Source organism: Leucopleurus acutus (genome assembly GCF_964270905.1).
Source record: "Leucopleurus acutus genome assembly, chromosome: 15".
NCBI lineage: Eukaryota > Metazoa > Chordata > Mammalia > Artiodactyla > Delphinidae > Leucopleurus > Leucopleurus acutus.
This window is the reverse complement of record NC_139157.1, coordinates 34601666-34621536: the sequence shown is the minus strand read 5'-3', so window position 1 is coordinate 34621536 and position 19871 is coordinate 34601666. Positions and strand designations below refer to the sequence as shown.

General features: G+C 40.9%; 1 protein-coding gene across 1 annotated transcript in view; it reads right to left on the bottom strand.

Annotated features, from left to right (window-relative positions):
* The window catches only part of MTCL3 (MTCL family member 3), a gene marked incomplete at both ends in the record, with an annotated part of 41022 nt that extends 21666 nt beyond the window's left edge, over positions 1-19356 (bottom strand). The window contains 3 exons of the mRNA XM_082856128.1: positions 15602-15760; positions 17564-17788; positions 18256-19356. Coding sequence (XP_082712254.1) covers positions 15602-15760; positions 17564-17788; positions 18256-19356 — 1485 coding nt within the window. The remainder of the gene's footprint in view (positions 1-15601; positions 15761-17563; positions 17789-18255) is intronic.
* Between the last annotated feature and the right edge of the window lie 515 nt (positions 19357-19871).

Genomic DNA, 19871 nt, shown 5'->3' with positions numbered 1-19871 from the left:
TTATTTCATTATATATTACAAGGTAATAATAATAGAAATAAAGTGCACAATAAATGTAATGTGCTTGAATCATCCCAAAACCATCCCCCCCAACCCGGGTCCATGGAAAAATTGTCTTCCACGAAACCGGTCCCTGGTGCCAAAAAGGTTAGGGACCACTGAACTATACGATATATAAAACATACCTCAATAAAGTTATTTAAAAAAACCCAAACAACTAGGCAGCCAACACTTCTACATCCCTACTTTCCCCAATACATGCAAAAATATTGCACAAGCTCTACTTTACCATGTATCTGGAGAAATGGCCTGGCCCCTTTGCAATCAGCAGCTCTCTGGTTATTAAAACTCCAAAACAAGTAGGAACCAAGTAGGGAGGGAGTTAGATAATTAATTGTGCAATGAATCAAGAGATATACTCTTTCCTTATCCAGGGCATCATGGGTAGAAGCATAGACAGAAAAGCCTTGGGGGCACCTATATTGGGGTTTATTGTTTTTCTTATACTAAAGTAGGCAAAGAACAACTATAAGCTGCTTCAAATGTTTCTAAGATTCAAATTTTCCTCATGGTCAGTGTGCCTGAGTGCTGCAGTAGTAGACTTTCCTATGTTCTTTCAGAATAGGCCAAAAAGATGAATGTCTACTAGCCAACAGAAATTGGGTTGGAGTTGTGCATATCAAGTTGCGCCACAGCTTTGGATCTGAGAACAGGCACCAGGGGGACTAAGAAAAAGTTACACAGTGAGTGTCTTGAGCCAAGATTGAATTTAAAAAGAAAATCTGACATTCAATGATAACAGTTTCTAAAAAGAAACAAAAATTAGAAAAAGAGACGAAAGTGCATTGGACAAAGACACTTCAACAGGGAAAGGATAGTCTTTTCCCCAAATGGTGCTGGGGCAACTGGAACTCCACATGCAAAAAGATGAATTTAGAAACCTAACTCACACCATACATATAAGTTAATTCAAAACTGATCGTAGACCTGAGTGTAATTTCTAAAACTAGGAAACTCTTAGAAAAAAAAAACAGAATGATTTTCCGGTGGGTTAGGTGAAGATGTCTTAGATGTGACACCAAAAGCACAAGTGATAAAAGAAAATACTTTTATAAATCGGACTTCATCAAAATGTAAAACTTTTGTATTTTAAAAAGCACCATTAAAAAAGTGAAGACAATCCACAGAAGAAAACACTGCAAATCATACATCTGATAAAAGGCTTGTATCCAGAATATATAAAGAGCTTAAATTCGAACTGAAGAATATGTAGACTAATAATCCAATTCAAAATAAGCAGAAAACTGAATAGACATTGCACAAAAGATATATGAATGGAAAATAAGCACATGAAAAGATGTTCAGCATCATTGGGGAAACACAAATTTAAACCACAAAGGTATCTCGCTCAACGTTCAATAAAATAGCTATAATAAAAAAGGTAGGTAATAAGTGTTGACAAGGATGTTGATAAATTGGAACCCTCCTCCATTGCCGATGAGAATGTAAAGTGGCTGGTACAGACACTTTGAAAAGAAGTTTGGCAGCTTCTTTAAAAAGTTAAACATAAATACATCATATGACCCATAAATTCTACTCTTAGATATCTATTTAAAGATATTGAAACACAGGTCCACACAAAAACTTATATGTGAAGGCTCATAGCAGCATTATTAATAAAAATGGAAAAAAATCCAATGTCCATCAACTAATGAATGGGTAAACAATGTGATGTATATATATATATATATACACACACACACACACACACACAATTGAGTATTATTTGGAAATAAAAAGGAATGAAGTATTGATACACGCTACAACAAGAATCAAGCTCAAAAACATTAGGCTAATTTGCAGCAACATGGATGGACCTAGAGATTAGCATACTATGTGAAGTAAGTCAGAAAGACAAAGACAAATGCCATGTGATATCACTTATATGTGGAATATAAAATATGAAACAAATGAACTATTTAAGAAACAGAAACAGACTTAGGGTTACCAAAGAGAAAAGGGGTGGGGGAGGGATAAATTAGGAGTTTGGGATTAGCAGATACAAACTACTATAGATAAACAAGGTCCTACTGTATTGCACAGGGAACTATATTCAATATCCTGTAATAAACCACAATGGAAAAGAATATGTATATATATGTATAACTGAATCACTTTGCTGTACAGCAGAAACTAACACATTGTAAATAAACTACACTTTAATAAAAAATAAAACAAATCAAAACATTAGGCTAAGTGAAAGGAGCCAGATGCAAAAGGCCACATATGGTATGATTACAATTATATGAAATATTCAGAAAATACAAAGCTATAGATGTAGAAAACATATTAGTGCTCGACTGAGGTCAGGGGTGAGAAGAGAAGGTGGCTGCAAATGGCCACTAGGAATCTCTGTACAGTGATAGAAATATTCAAAAATTGATTAAGGAGATGGTTGCACAATTCTGCACATTTACTAAAAAACATTAAATTGTACACTTAAAACAAGCGAATTTATGATATGTAAATTACACCTTAATAAAGCTGTTAAAATAAAATGTATTGGGTCAATTTTAAACAACTATTCAGGGAATTCCCTGGCGGTCCAGTGGTTAAGACTCAGTGCTTTCACTGCTATGGGCCTGGGTTCCATCCCTGGTGGGGAACTAAGATCCTGGAAGCCATGCGGCATGGCCAAAAATAAAGAAAGAAAGAAAGAAAAGAAAAGAAAAAGTTCAGATAAAAAGAAAGGAAAAAAACATAAAAAGGTCTGAATATTATTTTGAAATAATTTTCAAAGTACAGAAAGCAGCTTTGAAAACTGCTTAATATGATAATAAATTCTTAATAATCTTACTCTTAATAAGATAATAAATATGGCCTCTATGAACCAAAAATAGAACGTCAGAGAAGAGATTAATCTCTGAAATAGGGAACTGTTGGGAATAAGAAAATTCACAAAGGACACTAAAATTCAATGCAAAAATTAAATTTTGCACTGGAATCTTTAAAGAGCATGACGTGACGAACACAGCAATTAACTCAGTGATATTAAGAACAAACTTGAGAAATCATCTGACACAGGTGAAAAGGATAAAAAAGGTGAAAGGATGAGAAAAATAGGTATAAGAAGTACAAAGTGAAGAAAATCCTAGGGAAAAAATAGAGCATATGTGATTATCAAGCCTAGACTACAAGAAAGTTCCTCTGAAATAATTAATAAATAGATGTTAATTTTCCAATTAAAGGGTCTATACATTTTGGGTATATTACAAAGACCATCACCTAGATATATGCCCTGGCAGTGTTTTTAAACTGGTTATTCTCCTTCAGCTGTCCAGATTCATTCTTGCCCCTTCTCTGCCCTGCTCTGTACTTTGAGAAGTTGACCTTTGCAGACCATTTTACCCAGGCTCCCTCCCCTATTAATCACCTTCTATTTGGGTTTGGCCAATTGAAGGCACTGGCAGAAATGCTGAGGGATAGAGGGCAGGAAGACAGAGTTCAGGGGGATTCTCCTCGCTCCCTCACTTTTTTCAACACCACATCTTAGTAGTAGATAAGACCCCTCCAGATGACAGCTCCCACTAGGTGGATCCTCTCCACAGTTCCAGCTTTCACTGGTCCCTGTAACACTATTTCCTCAGCAATGTCCTCATCTCTAGAGGTACTGATGGCTTCCAAGTGTTGTCGCTAGTCTTCTCTGAATGCCTCATCAGCTCAAATTAAGAGTTTGTTCCCTTAATCCTACCTACACCACTGTGAATAATCCTATTCATTTGAGCCATCTAGGGTGAATTTTACTTCCTACTGAAGGACACTGATTTATACAAAGGGTAAAGAAAAGTAAACATGCAGAGAGAAAATAATTTGATATACAAAGGACTCAAAGTCAGACCAATCACACGCTTCTCCACTGCAAACAAGTGCCAGAAGCTAATGGAAAAAATATATATAATATGAGAAGAAAAACTTTGACTCAAAAATTTCATTCTGCGTTCCTATGTGAAGTCAACCAAATGCTAACTGGTTGTATTAAAGCTGTTTGCTATGTATTAAAAAACAAAAAACAAAACTCAAAGTTAACACTAGTAGAATTAAAAATGTCTTTAAAACTTTTTAAAGATTTATCTTCTGAATCACTGTAGAACATAATTATTCTAATTTAGCCTTATCGCTAAGTAAATGAATTTGATAATTGCATTTTATCCTTGAAGGACAATACTTTCCATATAACAGATCCTCCTAAATACAAACAGATGGCTACCGTTTCATACAGTTCTATGAAAACCCTTTTTCCATGTGCAAGGAGGCGGTGGATATAATCACATACCAACATATTAGTCACTCATTATGCACTTGAATGCAATAATCAGTTGGGTTGTCTAATTATTTCTACTATTATTCAAGGCTCTTGGCCAATGTAAGAATGCTTACTTTGTGAAGGAAAGAAAAAATAATGTACTTAATTTTATTTACCACTATGATTGATGGGCTAGACAAATTAGAAATAACTGAGCTAGTCAGAAGATGAATATAGAACACTTTGAATTTTTAAGCGCTTCTGAGTTGTCATGCTCAATATGGATGGCTCCATTAAGTAAAATATATAAGTATAAAATGGAAAATGTCAGGAGAGCAGCTAAATGACATCCTTAAATGTCATCTTCAAATGTCATTTACCATCTGGATAAAGATCACTTTAACTGACCCTGAAATGTAAAAATCAGAATCAGAACAGACATCAAATAAGTGACTGTATTTCCATTAAAATGCAATCATGTATAAAATATTCAATATATGACTGAATTTTAAATTTGGAAAATACTTCCTAATATACAGTGAAATTGCATGTTATATTTACTCAAACATAACACAAGTATTGGAAAACAGAGGAACCAAGTAAATTCTAACTTTAGGAGCTAAAGCTGGGCTCTTCTGACAGCAATCATGTCTTCTGAAACACTGCTTCTCTTGCCTGTGCATTTATTGATAGCTTTTGTATGTTTAACGGTGTGTGTGTGTGAATTAAATGAAATAGGGTTCTTAAATTCAGAGAGCATAGAATTTAGCTGTGGAGTCAACAAAAGCTACAAAACAATCTAAAGTATCTTGTGCTTGAATACAAGAGCCCTCTACTCCCTGCTAAGATGTTTCTTTTTAAGAAGAATGTTTATAGGGCAGCAAAGGTAGGAGAGAAACATTTATCCAGACAAATTAGTGCTGTGAGCCCCTTTGATGGATGCAGGGGCAGACAGTGCAGCCTTGTTGTAAGCATGTCCCCAAAACCATTGCAAATGTGAGCTAATGGGTGGTGAAGCAGCAAGGACTCAGGACATGCCCCATGCCTCATACCTCAGGACAGACAGAAGTTAGAATGGTTCCATAGTGAAGCTAGATGTAAGGGGGAACTTCAGAAAGTAGCAGACATTCATGGGAAAAGAGAAAGCAAAAGTGTTGCAAAGGCCTGTATAAAAGAACAAGCACCCTAGATAGATCTAAAGTTTCAACCTCATGGACTTAAAATTTCTTTCTAGGAGCTGTCTTAATCAGCTAATCTAGAGCTATGTGATAATAATAACATTATTAACACATATTACATTCTTATACTAACAACAACACAATCTGATGTCTATATCATACCTTACAGTTTTTCAAGCACTTTCACCCATGTTACCTCCTGTTATCCTTGTGAATAGACTGGATAGGGAAAATACTTATTTTCCTTTAAGAGGTGATTAAATTGAGAATCAGCCATTAAATAATCTATCTGAAGTAACACAGGTATTAAATCTGTAAAAAGAAGAGCCAGGATCAACAGACATGAAAACATTTTTCTAGCTTTATGTTCTTAGTTATTTGTTTTTTTTTCCTCCAAAGACTCCCTTTTTGTGAGATAAAATAGATTTTTCCTATAGACACACCTTGGAAGTATTCTCTCAAAGCCTGCCCAGAGCAATCCCTAAATGTGTGCTACAGGTACAGAACTTAAAGATTCTAGGAGTACTGAGGTCCCTACCGAGGGCAGGTCATGTGTGGGTCAGGAAGAAGACGGAAGGGGCAGCCTGAGTCTGCAGTGAGGCCAAGCTGGCTAGTGGAGACCATGGGCTTGGAGGCAGATGGACTAGTGTGGACCTGGCCTGCTTTCTGAGCATTGAGTGTTCAGCTCTAAAATGAAACTATTAACAACACAATGATACATAAAGTGATTGGCTTATAATTAGTACTCAACACTGGCAGCTATTGAACAACTGCAGCCCTGGGGTAATTTTCCACATCTCCCCAGCCAAATTAACTGCTGAATTGACTGTCCCAAACATTGAAAATTGAAAGCAAATTTAGACAGTTTTTGGGAGTGAAAGGATCTGCAGCCTTCTCCCATTCTCTAAACATGCAGTTCACACTTTCTCACCAGAGAACACAGAAGTTAAACTGCAGAACTGATACCCCGGATATCAGAGTCATCCTCTTGTTTTTGAACTCCCGTCCTCATTCCCCCTCCCAAGAAGCCTATGAGATCTTGTTTCAGGGAAGAGTTGCTGCTTCTGGAGAATAACTGGGGTTTGCGAGAAGCAAGGTAGAAGCCTGGAAATTTCTAGGAGGTAGCAAAAATCTCAAGAGACCTCTAATTCTGGAAGTGGGGTGAGGCTGGAGTTAGTCATCTGCTTCCTTCTCATCTTATTTGTATAGCCTCAGCACCATGGAAAGAGCCCTGATTCTGAGTCACATTTTTTGTTCTCTCTGCAAAATAGGGCCTGAAACACCTCTCCTAATTTCCATTCACTCTCTCATTCAAAATTATTTATTGTTTGTCAAATTTTGTCAACAACTTCTGGTTGTTGTGGATACAATGATGAATAAGACAGATTTAGTCCTTAACCTCAGGGAATTTACACTCTAGTGCAGGAAAAAGTTCTAGACAAATTCAATATGAAATAGAAGTTGTTATAATATTACAGAATATATGGTCTAACTGACTACAAGCCAGGCACTGAACTGGATGCTGAAGGTGCCACAGTGATCAAAATAGGTAGGGCCCTGTCTTCACAGTGTTCACCACACTGAGACAATGAACATCAAAGTATTCAGTACTCAGTATTCAGTATTCAGCAACTACTTTGCTGTCAAATACAACCTCTACAAGGTTGTCTTTTCTATCAGAAAGTAATTAACTTTCTGATAGGAAAGACTACTACTCTCATGGCGACATTAACTGTTATTCCCTTACACACACTATACACATACTCAGTAAATGTTTGTTTAAAAATATTTGCTAAACTAAAGTCAGATCAAAGTCTTGGGATTTTAGCCTCATGGAAAAGGCTGAGACAGAGAGTAGATGCTATTTTCTGCCACTGCTAGAGGCAGGGCCGTTCTCAGGCAGCCAAGGGTGGCCGTGGGTAGAGGACAGTGGTAGAGAACAGTGTTGATAATTACTGCCCCAAAGCCTAAAAGCACCACAGGGACAAGTTAGGTCACAACTACACCCCTGAGTAAGGAAGGGACTAGGTTGTTTAATGGGGGCTGGTTCTACATGAGGTTTTTGTCTGTCATACACACAACAAAGGCCAAAGGACCTCAAAAAGATTCTTATTATGCTCTTGGAAACATAAAGACTTTCACCTTCAAAAAACATCAGAGAAGTCTCATATTATTTTAATAATAGCTAAAGACAAATGTTTGGATGTTTAACTGATGACCAGCACTCATTAACTTGTGCCACACACCATAGGGTGAGAACCTGGCAGCCTTCCGGTGGCAGATTTCACTGCAGAGAATTACACGTTTAAAGAACTAACCTCAGAGACTTTCCACACAACTTAGAATGTCTAGGTACCATCATTCAATACTCTGGTTTATTTCTTATTGGAAAAGATGGTGAATTCTTTGGTCATCATGATGTCTTATTGGCCTCCTGGGTTGGAGAACTAAGACTACATACAAAGTAGGGCTCAGATTATTCAGAAAGCTTCACTTATTCTCAGCCCTGTACATCGGGTCTTCAGTTCTGATTTCGACACTAAACCAGGTCCTTGAATGCTGAATAGTAGCAACAACCAGAGAGAGTGTTGTAGGTCTTGGTCTCTGTGGTTGAAAACCCTTCAGCAGAGCCCTCAGTGAGTGCAAACTCTCAGTTAAATGCAACATTCTGATATCTCTGTGTGTGTGTGTGTGTGTGTGTGTGTGTGTGTGTATGTGTATATATACTGCCCAGTGTATATATTCTGCCCAGTGTATATATTGCACTGCAGTGGAAGCACAGAGTCTTAACCACTGGACCACCAAGGAAATCCCCTGATATCTGTATATTTGTAGCCTCCATGGTATCCATACGGCCACATTCTAGCAGATAATAAATTACTGTTCAATAAATACCTGTTGATTGAATATACAAAAAATTACAGTAATAAAATAATAGTAGTGATATGAAGTGGCATCCTGACTATGAACAGAACTTTCAGGAAGCACAGAGATGGATAACTGATAATGTCGAAAATGACATTTTCATAGAGACCTTTGAGAGCATTCAGTTTAATTTCTGCATTTATGGATAAAGAAACTGAGGCCTAAAAATTTCAAATTATTTGCTCAACATAACAGGGAATGAGAGGTGAGACTTCAAAGCCAGTTTCTAGACTCCATGACATACGTGATTTTTAATGTCACCCTCAAATTCACAGCTAATGACAAAATGTCTTAACTTTATTTTCTGCAAAATTTGAATTCCTAATTTATTAAGTGTATAGGTGAGAACTGACAATTTTTACAAAGGCTCATCCATCCATTGGTTGCCATCCATCATCACATAAAGTCTGTTTAAAATTGTCAACATTCTGCTGTACTGTAATTGATTTTCTTCATGGTTATTCTGGAGACCTCTCATGAAACCTGGTGTTACCTCCATATTAGGTCACAGCTAGGTAAGAATTTCATTCAATATTTCTCTCCCTGACTTGACTGCTACTAAACTTAGATTAACAGTGTACATCCCCTGGACTAAGTTTTCCTTCATGTTCCCAGAATTCTTCTGTGACCAAAGTTTTAAACCCTTATTTCAATGGTTATGATTTACTAAGAACCATTTCAAACCCCTTTTTAAAGTAGGTTGGAGGGCTTCCCTGGTGGCACAGTGGTTGAGAGTCCGCCTGCCGATGCAGGGAACACGGGTTCGTGCCCCGGTCCGGGAAGATCCCACATGCTGTGGAGCGGCTGGGCCCGTGAGCCATGGCCGCTGAGCCTGCGCGTCCGGAGGCTGTGCTCCGCAACGGGAGAGGCCACAACAGGGAGAGTCCCGCGAACCACAAGCCACAACAGGGAGAGGCCCGAGTACCACAAAAATAAATAAATAAATAAAGTAGGTTGGATAGAGAAGTCAGAGAAGTAAACAACTCTTCAATAACTATGTGGCAACATGCTTCCACGAAGATACCGAAACACAGGTCAGCTGCTCAGTTTTCAGAGGCAGATCACTCAAAGTTCGGCCTACAGCCCCAGGTTCTCTGTTAAACTGGCAGAGTCCAGGGTGAGAAACTTAGCGCCCATGGATATGGTTTATCAGCAAGTGCAACAACCATTTCAAAATACATTTATCATTTATTAAACAATTTCTATGAAGCCATGGGAACTGCATGTGTACTCAATGGGAAGTGCTTAGTCCATTATTGTAAGAGTTCATCATTTGTACAGTGCCTTACTGTTTCAAGAATATAAAGTTTGAAATTCCAGCCAAGAAAAGAACTGAAATCTGATCCATTGTACAGGGTGTGTAATGCTGATGTGTACTTTTATGTAAAACAAAACCCAGAAATTTGAGGTTTATAATAAAAAAATCAATATTTTTCACAAAATAAGCCACCAACAGGGATTTTCTGGTCTGTGCACTACTTCACTTTTACTGAGAACTCGGCATCAGGGTAAAAGAAAAGTGCCATTTACCCAAATGAGTCTTGGGACTCACTTCAAAGTGCATATAATTGCATATGTAATTTCGTTTAAAAAATCCAATAAGGTTTATAATTCCGAAATCAATATATCTTTAAAAATGCAACAATCGGTAAAACCTGGAAGACAAGCTTTTCTATGCTTACCTGGAACATTATTCTTTGCTTTTAATTTAGTTTCTTTTATTCCTGCCTATGTTATTCAACAAACTACTGCCTCTGAGAAGATGTGACTAAAGTCATAGTGTTTAATTGATGCATTTCAAAATATTTACAGTAATTTCATCAAAAATATCAATGATTACTGTTCCATTTTTTCAAATTATAAGTTAACTACCAGAACCAGGGGAAAATACTTGAATGCCAAAGAAATTCCCCATTTAAACTGTCTTTTGGGCTGCTTCTTTGCTGATTTATCACTCAGTATTTCTTTTTGCACTTTATAACTTAAACATGCCCTATCAAAACCAAGTATGGTTACAATCAGTTCTTTATTTTATATAAGAAAATAAGTAGGGTGGGAGGGAGGGAGACGTAAGAGGGAAGAGATATGGGAACATATGTATATGTGTAACTGATTCACTTTGTTATAAAGCAGAAACTAACACACCATTGTAAAGCAATTATACCCCAATAAAGATGTTAAAAAAAAAAAGAAAAGAAAAGAAGTAGGTAGTTGTAAACAGTCAGGACGAGCATTTGTTTATTAAAGTGTTCTGCCTGTACAGAGTCTGAGTAAACAGATATATTCTCTATGTACTCGATAAATTTTTTTTTAAAACAGAGGCACTACTGTTGAAATTTATAGTACTAATTATTTTTGTGTTCTAGAATGAAAGTTCATTGTAATAGATAGGATATATTAACCAAGTGCACAGAAAATAGAAGTCCCAAGATACATGGTGCTATTGCAGTAGGCCAGTTAACAGCCCCCTAGAGCAGAGGCCAGTAAAGGCTAAGAAAATTATTTTCTTTTAAGATTCTTGGGTCGGGGTGAGGGATGAGACGACACAAAGAGATTCTGAACTGAAAAAGATCTAACAAAGAGTTCTCATCATCATCATCTCAGTTACTGTTACTCTTTTTTCCTTTTCCATCTTTAAAGACCCTCTGTTGGTTCATTCTTTTCTCAAATATCTGTCAGCAGTGCTTCTCCAAGTACCAGACTTTAAAGGTGACATGAGAAGACACCTTCCTCCTGAAGAGCACAGGGCTTTCAAAGCTTTGAAAATAAAGGTTGTTCCCACAGCAGTAGGACTTCAGAAAGGGCAGTGATCCTCAATTAACTGTAGCAGAGACTCACCCCTCACAGAACCTCCTCCATACTGTATATAGCCTACTCTATATTCTCACTATGTGTGCATTAACCCATCCTGGCATTCAAAGAGCTAGTTGTAGTTTCCATAAAATAACTTTTACAAAAACCTCTGTCTCACTGTTTGTGATGCTGAAAGATAGAAAAGCATTTTTCCCAGGTTACATAAAGGTAAAGGCATTTTTCTACTGCAAGAAAGCATAATGCCAGTAGTAATCAATGTTTTATAAGTGGGATGAGAATGCCATTAAGGTTCTAAGGCAGCATCCTAAGAGATCCCTCTTGTTTACAGGTGGCAGAACATCAGCTGTTCAACACAAGCAATGAGTAGTAGTAGAGTCAACTAATTACCTCCATCCTGCCTCTGCTCAACTCTTCTTTCCCCCAGTACCGACCCCCTACTCTCAGGGGGAGAAGATAAGCAGATGGATGTGAGCAGGTGCACAGGACCTTGTGCAGCCACCAGCCCTGAGAGCAACTGGGCAACACCCTTGAAGCCAGTTAAACTCTTAGAAAATGGTTTCCAAACTCCAGCAGATGGCCTACTGTTCCCAGTTGTGCTGTTCTACATCTATATGACTCCATACAGGAAACTAAAATCTGCGAGTTGGAGGATTGCTTCTCTGTAGTGTATTCTATTGGGCATTTTATGATTTTACTCCATAACTAGTGCATTTTCTTCATAATGGAAAGCTTGGCCTGGTTATGTTTTCTCCACTGGTGGAACGCCTCAAAGTGATAAAAGTTGTGTGGTTAACACTCACCAAGGACTTGAATATATTTTCATTTTACAAACAAGAAAGCAGATGATTAACTGAAGTTGTTGAAGTTAGATGGGGACAAGTCAGGCTTCAAACTCACAACCTCTACCGCACAAAGTAAGCCAGTTATGATTGCAATTCAGTTTTTATATTTATTTTTTTGGAGAATAACAAAATCACCATTACAAAAATCTTAATTTTAATGAAACATTTCTGATTTCTAAACTACTTTTAAACTACTTTTTCTATTTCTGACACTCTTCTGAACACTATGAAGGTCAACCTCTAGTGAATGATTATGGAACTTTTCTGCCAAAATATATTTCATTTTCTTTTTATTGTACCATTTAGAATCCTTCAGATATTTAACTTCTGCTTTCTCTCCCTTCTTCTCTATTTCCATTTCTTTTCCCTATCACCACTCACCTACTCAAACTGTGAATGCTATTTTAGAGTCCATTTTAAAAATAAAAGGTCACTTTTAAAAGCCAATGTCCTGCATACCTGCTCCTAAATTTTTTACACTTTTATTGTTGTAGTCTCTAATTAGGGATTGGAGTTTGGCTTTTGTAAGTCCAAGGAGGATGAGAATTTCTTCTTTGGCATGAACATATACCCACACTGCCTAATGCAGCAAGAGTATCTTCCTAATTCAGAGTTAGAACACTGATGGGGGAAACAGTTACAAGAAAAAGTGTGGAAAACAAATGGAAATGCATTTTTACAATGATTCTCCTGAGGACATCCCCAGATTCCAGTCATTTTTTTCTAGTAGCCAGATTATCTTGGCTTTTATTTTAAGATGGGAAAAGTCTCATCTCTCTGGCTAATGGACAGCCAGTCTATAGGAATTTCCCCCTTTCCTGGACACAGGATGAAAATCAGAAAGCTCTTATGCCATTCTTAAATCCAACTTTCCAGATATCCACTTGAAAAACATTGATATAATGCCAAATCACGAGGCATTTTTTTACCCCTTATAATCAGTGAAGTTTGTTTTTACTTGAATTTTTTTTTTTTTTTTGCGGTGCGCGGGCCTCTCACCGCTGTGGCCTCCCCAGTTGCGGAGTACAAGCTCCGGACGTGCAGGCTCAGCGGCCATGGCTCACGGGCCCAGCCGCTCCGCGGCATGTGGGATCTTCCCAGACTGGGGCACGAACCCGCGTCCCCTGCATCGGCAGGCGGACTCTCAACCACCGCGCCACCAGGGAAGCCCTGAATATTTTTAATTGGATAAACAAAGAGTATGGAAGAAGGCAAGTGAGGTCTGAATATGGAATGGAGCCTTATGGAACTGACAATGAGCTTTCTTTTTGCTTGTCCATAAGAAGGTATTTAAGAGCTATTCTTATAGGTTGAATTGTGCCCCTGCCCCAATTTACATGTTGAAGTCCTAACACCAAGCAAGTACCTCAGAATGTGACCTTATTTGGAGAGAGGGTCTTTACTGAGACAATCAAGCTACAATAAAGCCATTACAGCAGGTCCTAATCTAATTTGACTGGTGTCTTACAAGAAGGGGAAATTTGGTCATAGACAGCTATGGGGAGAATGCCATGTGAGTGTGAAGATGCATATACATAAGCCAGGAGAGAGGCCTGGAATAGATCCTTCCTTCACAGCTCTCAGAAGAAACCAACCCTGCCAACACCTTGATTTTGGACTTTTAGCCTCCAGAACTGTGAGAAAATAAACTTCTATTGTTTAAGCCACTCAGTTTGTAGTACTTTCTTATGACAGCCCCATCAAATAACAGCTACCTACTTAATTTTTTCAAACTTTCAATTTTTCACAAACTTCAACTGTACATTATTATCGAAGAAACCTATCCTTATATTGATATTAATTTAATATTTGATCTCTCAACTTTAGAATAAAATCTATGCTGTTCTTTAATGGTAATGTCCTGGACTTCATGATAAAAGTCATGATAGCTGCAAGACGTACGGAGATTCATTGAAAATAACATTTTATAACTGAATACACTGAGGCAAGCAGAAGTTAGAGGACTTTTAAGTCAGCCGATTAGTTACTGGTGAAGATAGTCCCACGGCTCCCAGTCGCCATGTTTTTCTGCTGTAGCACACAGCCACCCTTAGGTATTAGCTAAGAATCACCTATCAGTACAATGATTTTTTTTTTTTTTGGCGGTATGCGGGCCTCTCACTGCTGTGGCCCTCTCCTGTTGCGGAGCACAGGCTCCGGACGCGAAGGCCCAGCGGCCATGGCTCGTGGGCCCAGCCGCTCCGTGGCATGTGGGATCTTCCCAGACCGGGGCACGAACCCGTGTCCCCAGCATCGGCAGGCGGACTCCCAACCACTGCGCCACCAGGGAAGCCCCAGTACAATGATTCTGCCCTAATTTGTCATGTTAAAAATGTTTAAATTCAGGATAATATAAGCAGAAACTTAGATTACAAAACAGGTTACCCCACTGAAACAGTGTTCTACAAATTCCTGCCACACATTCTTAATTGACAACTGATATTTTCACTGTTACACGGTAGTTATATTTTTATACCATTTCGAGATAAACACAGCAATGGAACATGCCAATATCTCAGTTAGTCTATGGGAAGATTAGGATTTTCATTTAAATTCTGCATATTTAAGCAGAGGAAGTGTTCAGAGGACCACATGTGTATTTGCTAATTCTCAATAATGGTTTTCACAAGTTGCTCTGTACATTTTCAGGCAGTTTTCAAGGAAGAATATTATTTCAATTCAAACTGTTACTTATCACAAAGCTATTTCTTTTTTTTTTTTTAAACATCTTTATTGGAGTACAATTGCTCTACAATGGTGTGTTAGTTCTAATTATTTCTTGATACATCTTTCTGTTTCTTTTATTCTCATTATTTTCTTTGATACTGATTTTGTGCTTTGAGAAGATTCAGGGGAAACATGGTAGGAATTTTCTAATAGCTGATGTGGAAGAGAACTCTGACTGTTGTACTCGAAAGGGTAGGACTGAGATGAATTTATTAAAGTTACAAGTAGATAGATTTCAACTCAAAACAAAGAAAACCTTAAACAGAGCTATGCTGTGATAAAATTGGCTGCTGGAGACGATCTTAAGGGCTAGTCACTGGTGAAGTTCTAAGTATTAGACCATTTGGGGGGGCTTTGTTATAAGAAGGAATCAAGCAATGATTAGATTAGATTGAATGGCCTTTATGGTCTTTTTCATCCTAAAAGTCTGTGCTTCTATGAACTCAGTAGTAATCTCACAGGATTAGCACTTCCCCTCAACTAACAGAAGGCTTATTCCTTCATATTCTTGATATCCTTTGTGTTTGGTATAGCTGTGTAATTTATTTAATTAACATCCATTTAGATATCACACACGAAGCATCCGTCACAGCCCATATATGTCAAGTCAGAGGCAGGGTAGAGGTCAGAATTTCTTCTTTGCTACTTATTTATTAGTATGAAATCATGTATCTGTTACTATATTGGGTGAGAACAACAAACTGTCCTATAATGATAAAAAATTTAATTATTTTAACAGTCATATTAGTCTTTGGTACGCTCTATAAAGAGCTAAATATATATAGCACGCCATGAGATAACTGATTACTAACCTCCTTCATTTTTTCCAGTTCATTCTGCAGAGCTTGCTTTGCTATCTCAACTTCTATAAGCTGTTGCCTCAGTTTCTCATTTTCATCTTCTGTTGTTGTTCGCTTTTCTTCCACATTTTCCAATTCATGGTGAAGTCTCACAGATACATCCTTTGCTACCTAAATTAAAGTGTTTTTAACAATAAAATGTAATTAAAGACAATACAACAAATGGGCTAAAGTTATATTAAAAGTACTAGAACCAATATGTATATAGTGTCTACCATATGCCAGACATCATTCCAGATGCATTACATATAAGCCATTTCACATACATAAACGATTTAACTCTCTCAACAATCCCATGAAATAGATCCTATTATTATTCCTGTTTTATAGATGAGGAAAACTGAGTCTCGTGGAGGTAAAGTAATATGCTCAAGGTGACACAGCTAACAAGTGGCTAGGTAGTCTGGCTCTCCACTCTGTTCCCTTAATGTCTACATGACATCATGGTTATAAATGTTCAATTGTGTTTTATCATGTGTAGAGATTTCACAAGTCTCTAATTCCACAACAAAACTATGAGGTAGATGCCTCCATTATCACTTATTTTAAAGACTAGAAAATAAAATATTCCCAGGTAGGGTCTGGGGCTTGAATTTTCATCCTAACATTCCAGGTGCTTAGTTTTAAGAAATATTTTAGTCTTTGAGAATTTTGTTTGTTTGTTTAAATTAGTGTGTGCATTTTTGCCTCCTGTTTTAAGATTACCTCAGAAATTTTAGGGTTTGGAAGAAAAGTGGGGCAGTCTGGTGCTGTAGCTCAGGACACAGGCTGTGGTTTTGGACTAAGTGGGGAGCCAGCCTGACCAACTGCTAGCCAAGTTCCAGGGCTAGGGGCTGGGCACTTAACTTTCATAAAAGGTTCATTGTGGGCACCTGTAAAATGATGCTATTGATAATCCCTTCCTTACAGGTTTTTCTCCTTGAGACCTAAATGAAATAATAACATGAGTAACAATGGTTGCCACAGTGCCTGGTGCCTAGTCACTTGACAAATGTCAGAAAAAGGAAAAAAAGAGAAATGATACAACAGCTTTCATAAAATGTTTTCCCATGGCTTTCTTTTTAAAAAAAATACAAGATAATTACACTCGGCTTTTAAATCTTCATGAAATTAATACAATTAAAATTATATTTCGTTTGCTGTCCCAGACCATGAAGGTAACATCTGATTTGCGTTGTCAGTGAATCTGCCTACAGTAAAAGCGAACGAACAGACCACACCTATCTAAAAAACGCACTTCAAAGTTGAAATTTCTCCACTGGGGAAGACTCTGAAGAAGCAACCTCCCTAAGAACATGGTTCTTTCATTTAGCGCCCTCTCCCTTTACTTTTCCAAAAGGGACCACAAGCTGGACAGTTTTCCTTTCTGGGAGTTATCTAAGTGGTAATTACAGAAAGGAAGGAGTTCTGGAAGAAGGCGTTGGGGACGGGGGCGGCTTTCAGAGAGAAATCTTAACTCTAATATCTTTCCAGTGCTGTTCCTATTCTGGGCTTCAACTCCACTGAAGGAGTCTTCACCGCGCTGCTCCAGAGGGCCTGACTCCATCTGGCCTGCGCTTGGAGGACAGTCTCTGGAAGTCAGATCAAGGCCTGCGCTCGGCCACGCCGTTTCCGCCGCGTAAGGAGGCGCCCTCCTCCCACCACCTCTGTAATCGTCACCGTGGCTCCCAGGGCAGCCCGCAGAGCTCGCTCTCTGCAAGACCCTCCCCCCACACAGGACTCTTCAGACCCACCTGTCCGTTTTTCCTCTTCCCTTTCCGGGACCTTGACATTCTGTGATTGGCGCTGCGAAACTCCGTGTCCCTAGAGCTCTTTGCCAATCACCACTGAAGGCCTTTCAACGCAAAGCGCCCGTGACCTGAGTCCCCACCCACTGCCCCTGCCGCGCGCCCCCCGGGCCCCGGCGCCGCAGACCTTGAGGTCCTGCTCCAGGCTGCGCAACAGCTCCCCGTCGATCTCCCCGGTCTGCGCGTAGCGGAGCCTTTTGCGCTCGGCTTTGCGGAGGCGGTACTGCAGGATCCGGCAGTTTTTGTTGGCTCTCTCCAACTCGTGGCGCATTTCCTGCAGTTGGCAGGCATCCTCCTCGAAGAAAGTGTCCCTCATCTCGTCCATCTCGGTCCTCAGTTCATCGATCTCGTTCTGAGGTGGTGACAGGCCGCGGGTCAAAATTAGCTTCGCCTCCCACCCCTCGGACATACACCGTCTACACCCCATCCCAGCTCCAATTCTCAGCTTTACTGCTCCCTCTCCATGAGACAGGAATGACCCGGAGCTGAATGAACAAGAAGAAACTAGAAAAAACGGGCCCTCTTTAGGTCTTCCCTCGCTCTCCTACTCCAGCTCTGTCCGTGAAAAAGTGAGCCAAACCATAATAATCGGAGAAACGAAGGCCCAGATTTGGATCTAAATAAAAACCTAACGCTGCTGATCGCAAAGCCCTTTTGGATCCGGAAAGGGCCTAAGGACCCCCTCCCCTCATTTCCTGTTCCCCTCCCTCTTGAAGGCTCCCTAACAGGTTAGCAGCCTCTCACTCCCGCCAGGACACGCCCTAATGCTCCGAGGCCCACACCTCCCCTCCTCCAACCCGTCCCCCACACCCTCCTCACCTTGAGAGTCTCGTTTTCCTCCCGCAGCTTCTCCATCTCCTCCTGCATTTCCTCCTGCTCCTGGAGCTGCTGCGGGTGCGGCTGCGACGAAGGGGGCGCCGCTGCCTGCATGCCGCCGCCGCCGCTCGCGCTGCCCTCTGCGCCCTGTTGGGGGCCCTCTGCTGCCGCCGCCATTGGGGAGGTGGGAGGGACTGCGAGGGGCTCACAAATGGCAGGGGCGCCAGCGACCGGAGAGCTGCGGTTGCTGCCGCCGCCGCCGTTCTTACTGTGCATCTGAGCCGCGGCCGCCGCCGCCGCCGCCCGCTCTTTCTTGAGATGGAACTGGATGAGCTCAGACTGCAGACATCCTTCCTTCCAGTAGCTCCCTCCGCCACCGCTGCCAGGCCCCACAACGCCAATCCCAGAGTTTCTGCTGCCGGAGCCTGGGGTTTTGCCCGCAGAGGAGGTGGATGGCGAGGGGGAGGCCCCCTCCGCGCCGCTGCCGCCCCTCGGCTGAGCGCGTACGCTTTTCCCTCGCCAGCCCCTGGGCGGCGGCGGCGGCTGCGGAGCGCCCCCCTCCCTTTCCCCAGAGCCGCTGCCGGCTCCTCCTCCTTCCCCACCCCCTCCTCCTCCTTCTCCGAGAGGAGGGGGTTCCCCGAGTTTAGAGGACGCGGGCTCTAGCTCCCGGGGCGGCTCCTCAGACGCGCCAGGCCTCCTGACACCCGCCGGGGCCAGGGTCGCCACGGGGGCCACTTCAGCACCAGCCAAGGACTGGACAGCTCCCGGCGCGGCCCCCTTGGGCGCCAGGGGCGCGGCCTTCTCCGCCCCTCCTCCGCTTCCTCGGGCGCTGGCCGGAGGCGCCGTGCGGCTCCCGGTCTTGTTGCCCTGCTGCTGCTGCAGCTGCTGCTGTCGAATAGAATTGAGTTTAGTGCCAGCCCCTACCGGGGACCGGGTGGCCGCGGTGGTCTGTCGGACCGAATTGTCTCTCGGTCTAGCGGGTGACTGAGCACGCTGCTGCTTTCTGCTGCTGCCCTCCGGGTGCAAGCGAGCCTCAGTGGCAGCTGTGGCGGCAGAAGCTGCGGCTGTGGCAGGGGCAGCGCCCCCCGTCGGTGGCTGACTCATTGCGGTCTAGGAAGAATCTATCAGAGGCGATTTACAATAGTCTATCACCAGGTCACTCTCTTCCCTCCTCACTGCCAGCAACCTTCCTTTCTAATCTGGGACAGAAACAAAAGAAGGAAAGCACACAGCGTGTCTGCATTGTTACAGAGCAAAGAGTGATTTTCCGTAACAAGAAAAGCCCTAGAAAATGAGATTTGGACGGCGCTTAATAGAAGACTAGACTTTAGAACTAGGATGTAGAATTGTCAATTCTCATTTTGCCCAGGGAGGCGCTATCTCCATCTCACGCCACCTCAGTAAAATGAAGATCTGAAAGCCGCTGAACCTCCCATTCTCACGGTAGCAGGTTATGGCAAGGATGGAATCAGAAAGGAACTGATGGGAAGGGAGTTTTTTGTTTGTTTGTTTGTTTAAGAAGATAAGGTCAAGAAGCCTCAGAAGGAAAAGAAGTCCAAAGGCTAGAACTGTCAATACGCTGATTTTTCAGCTTTGGTTTCCTCACTATCAAATCTGCG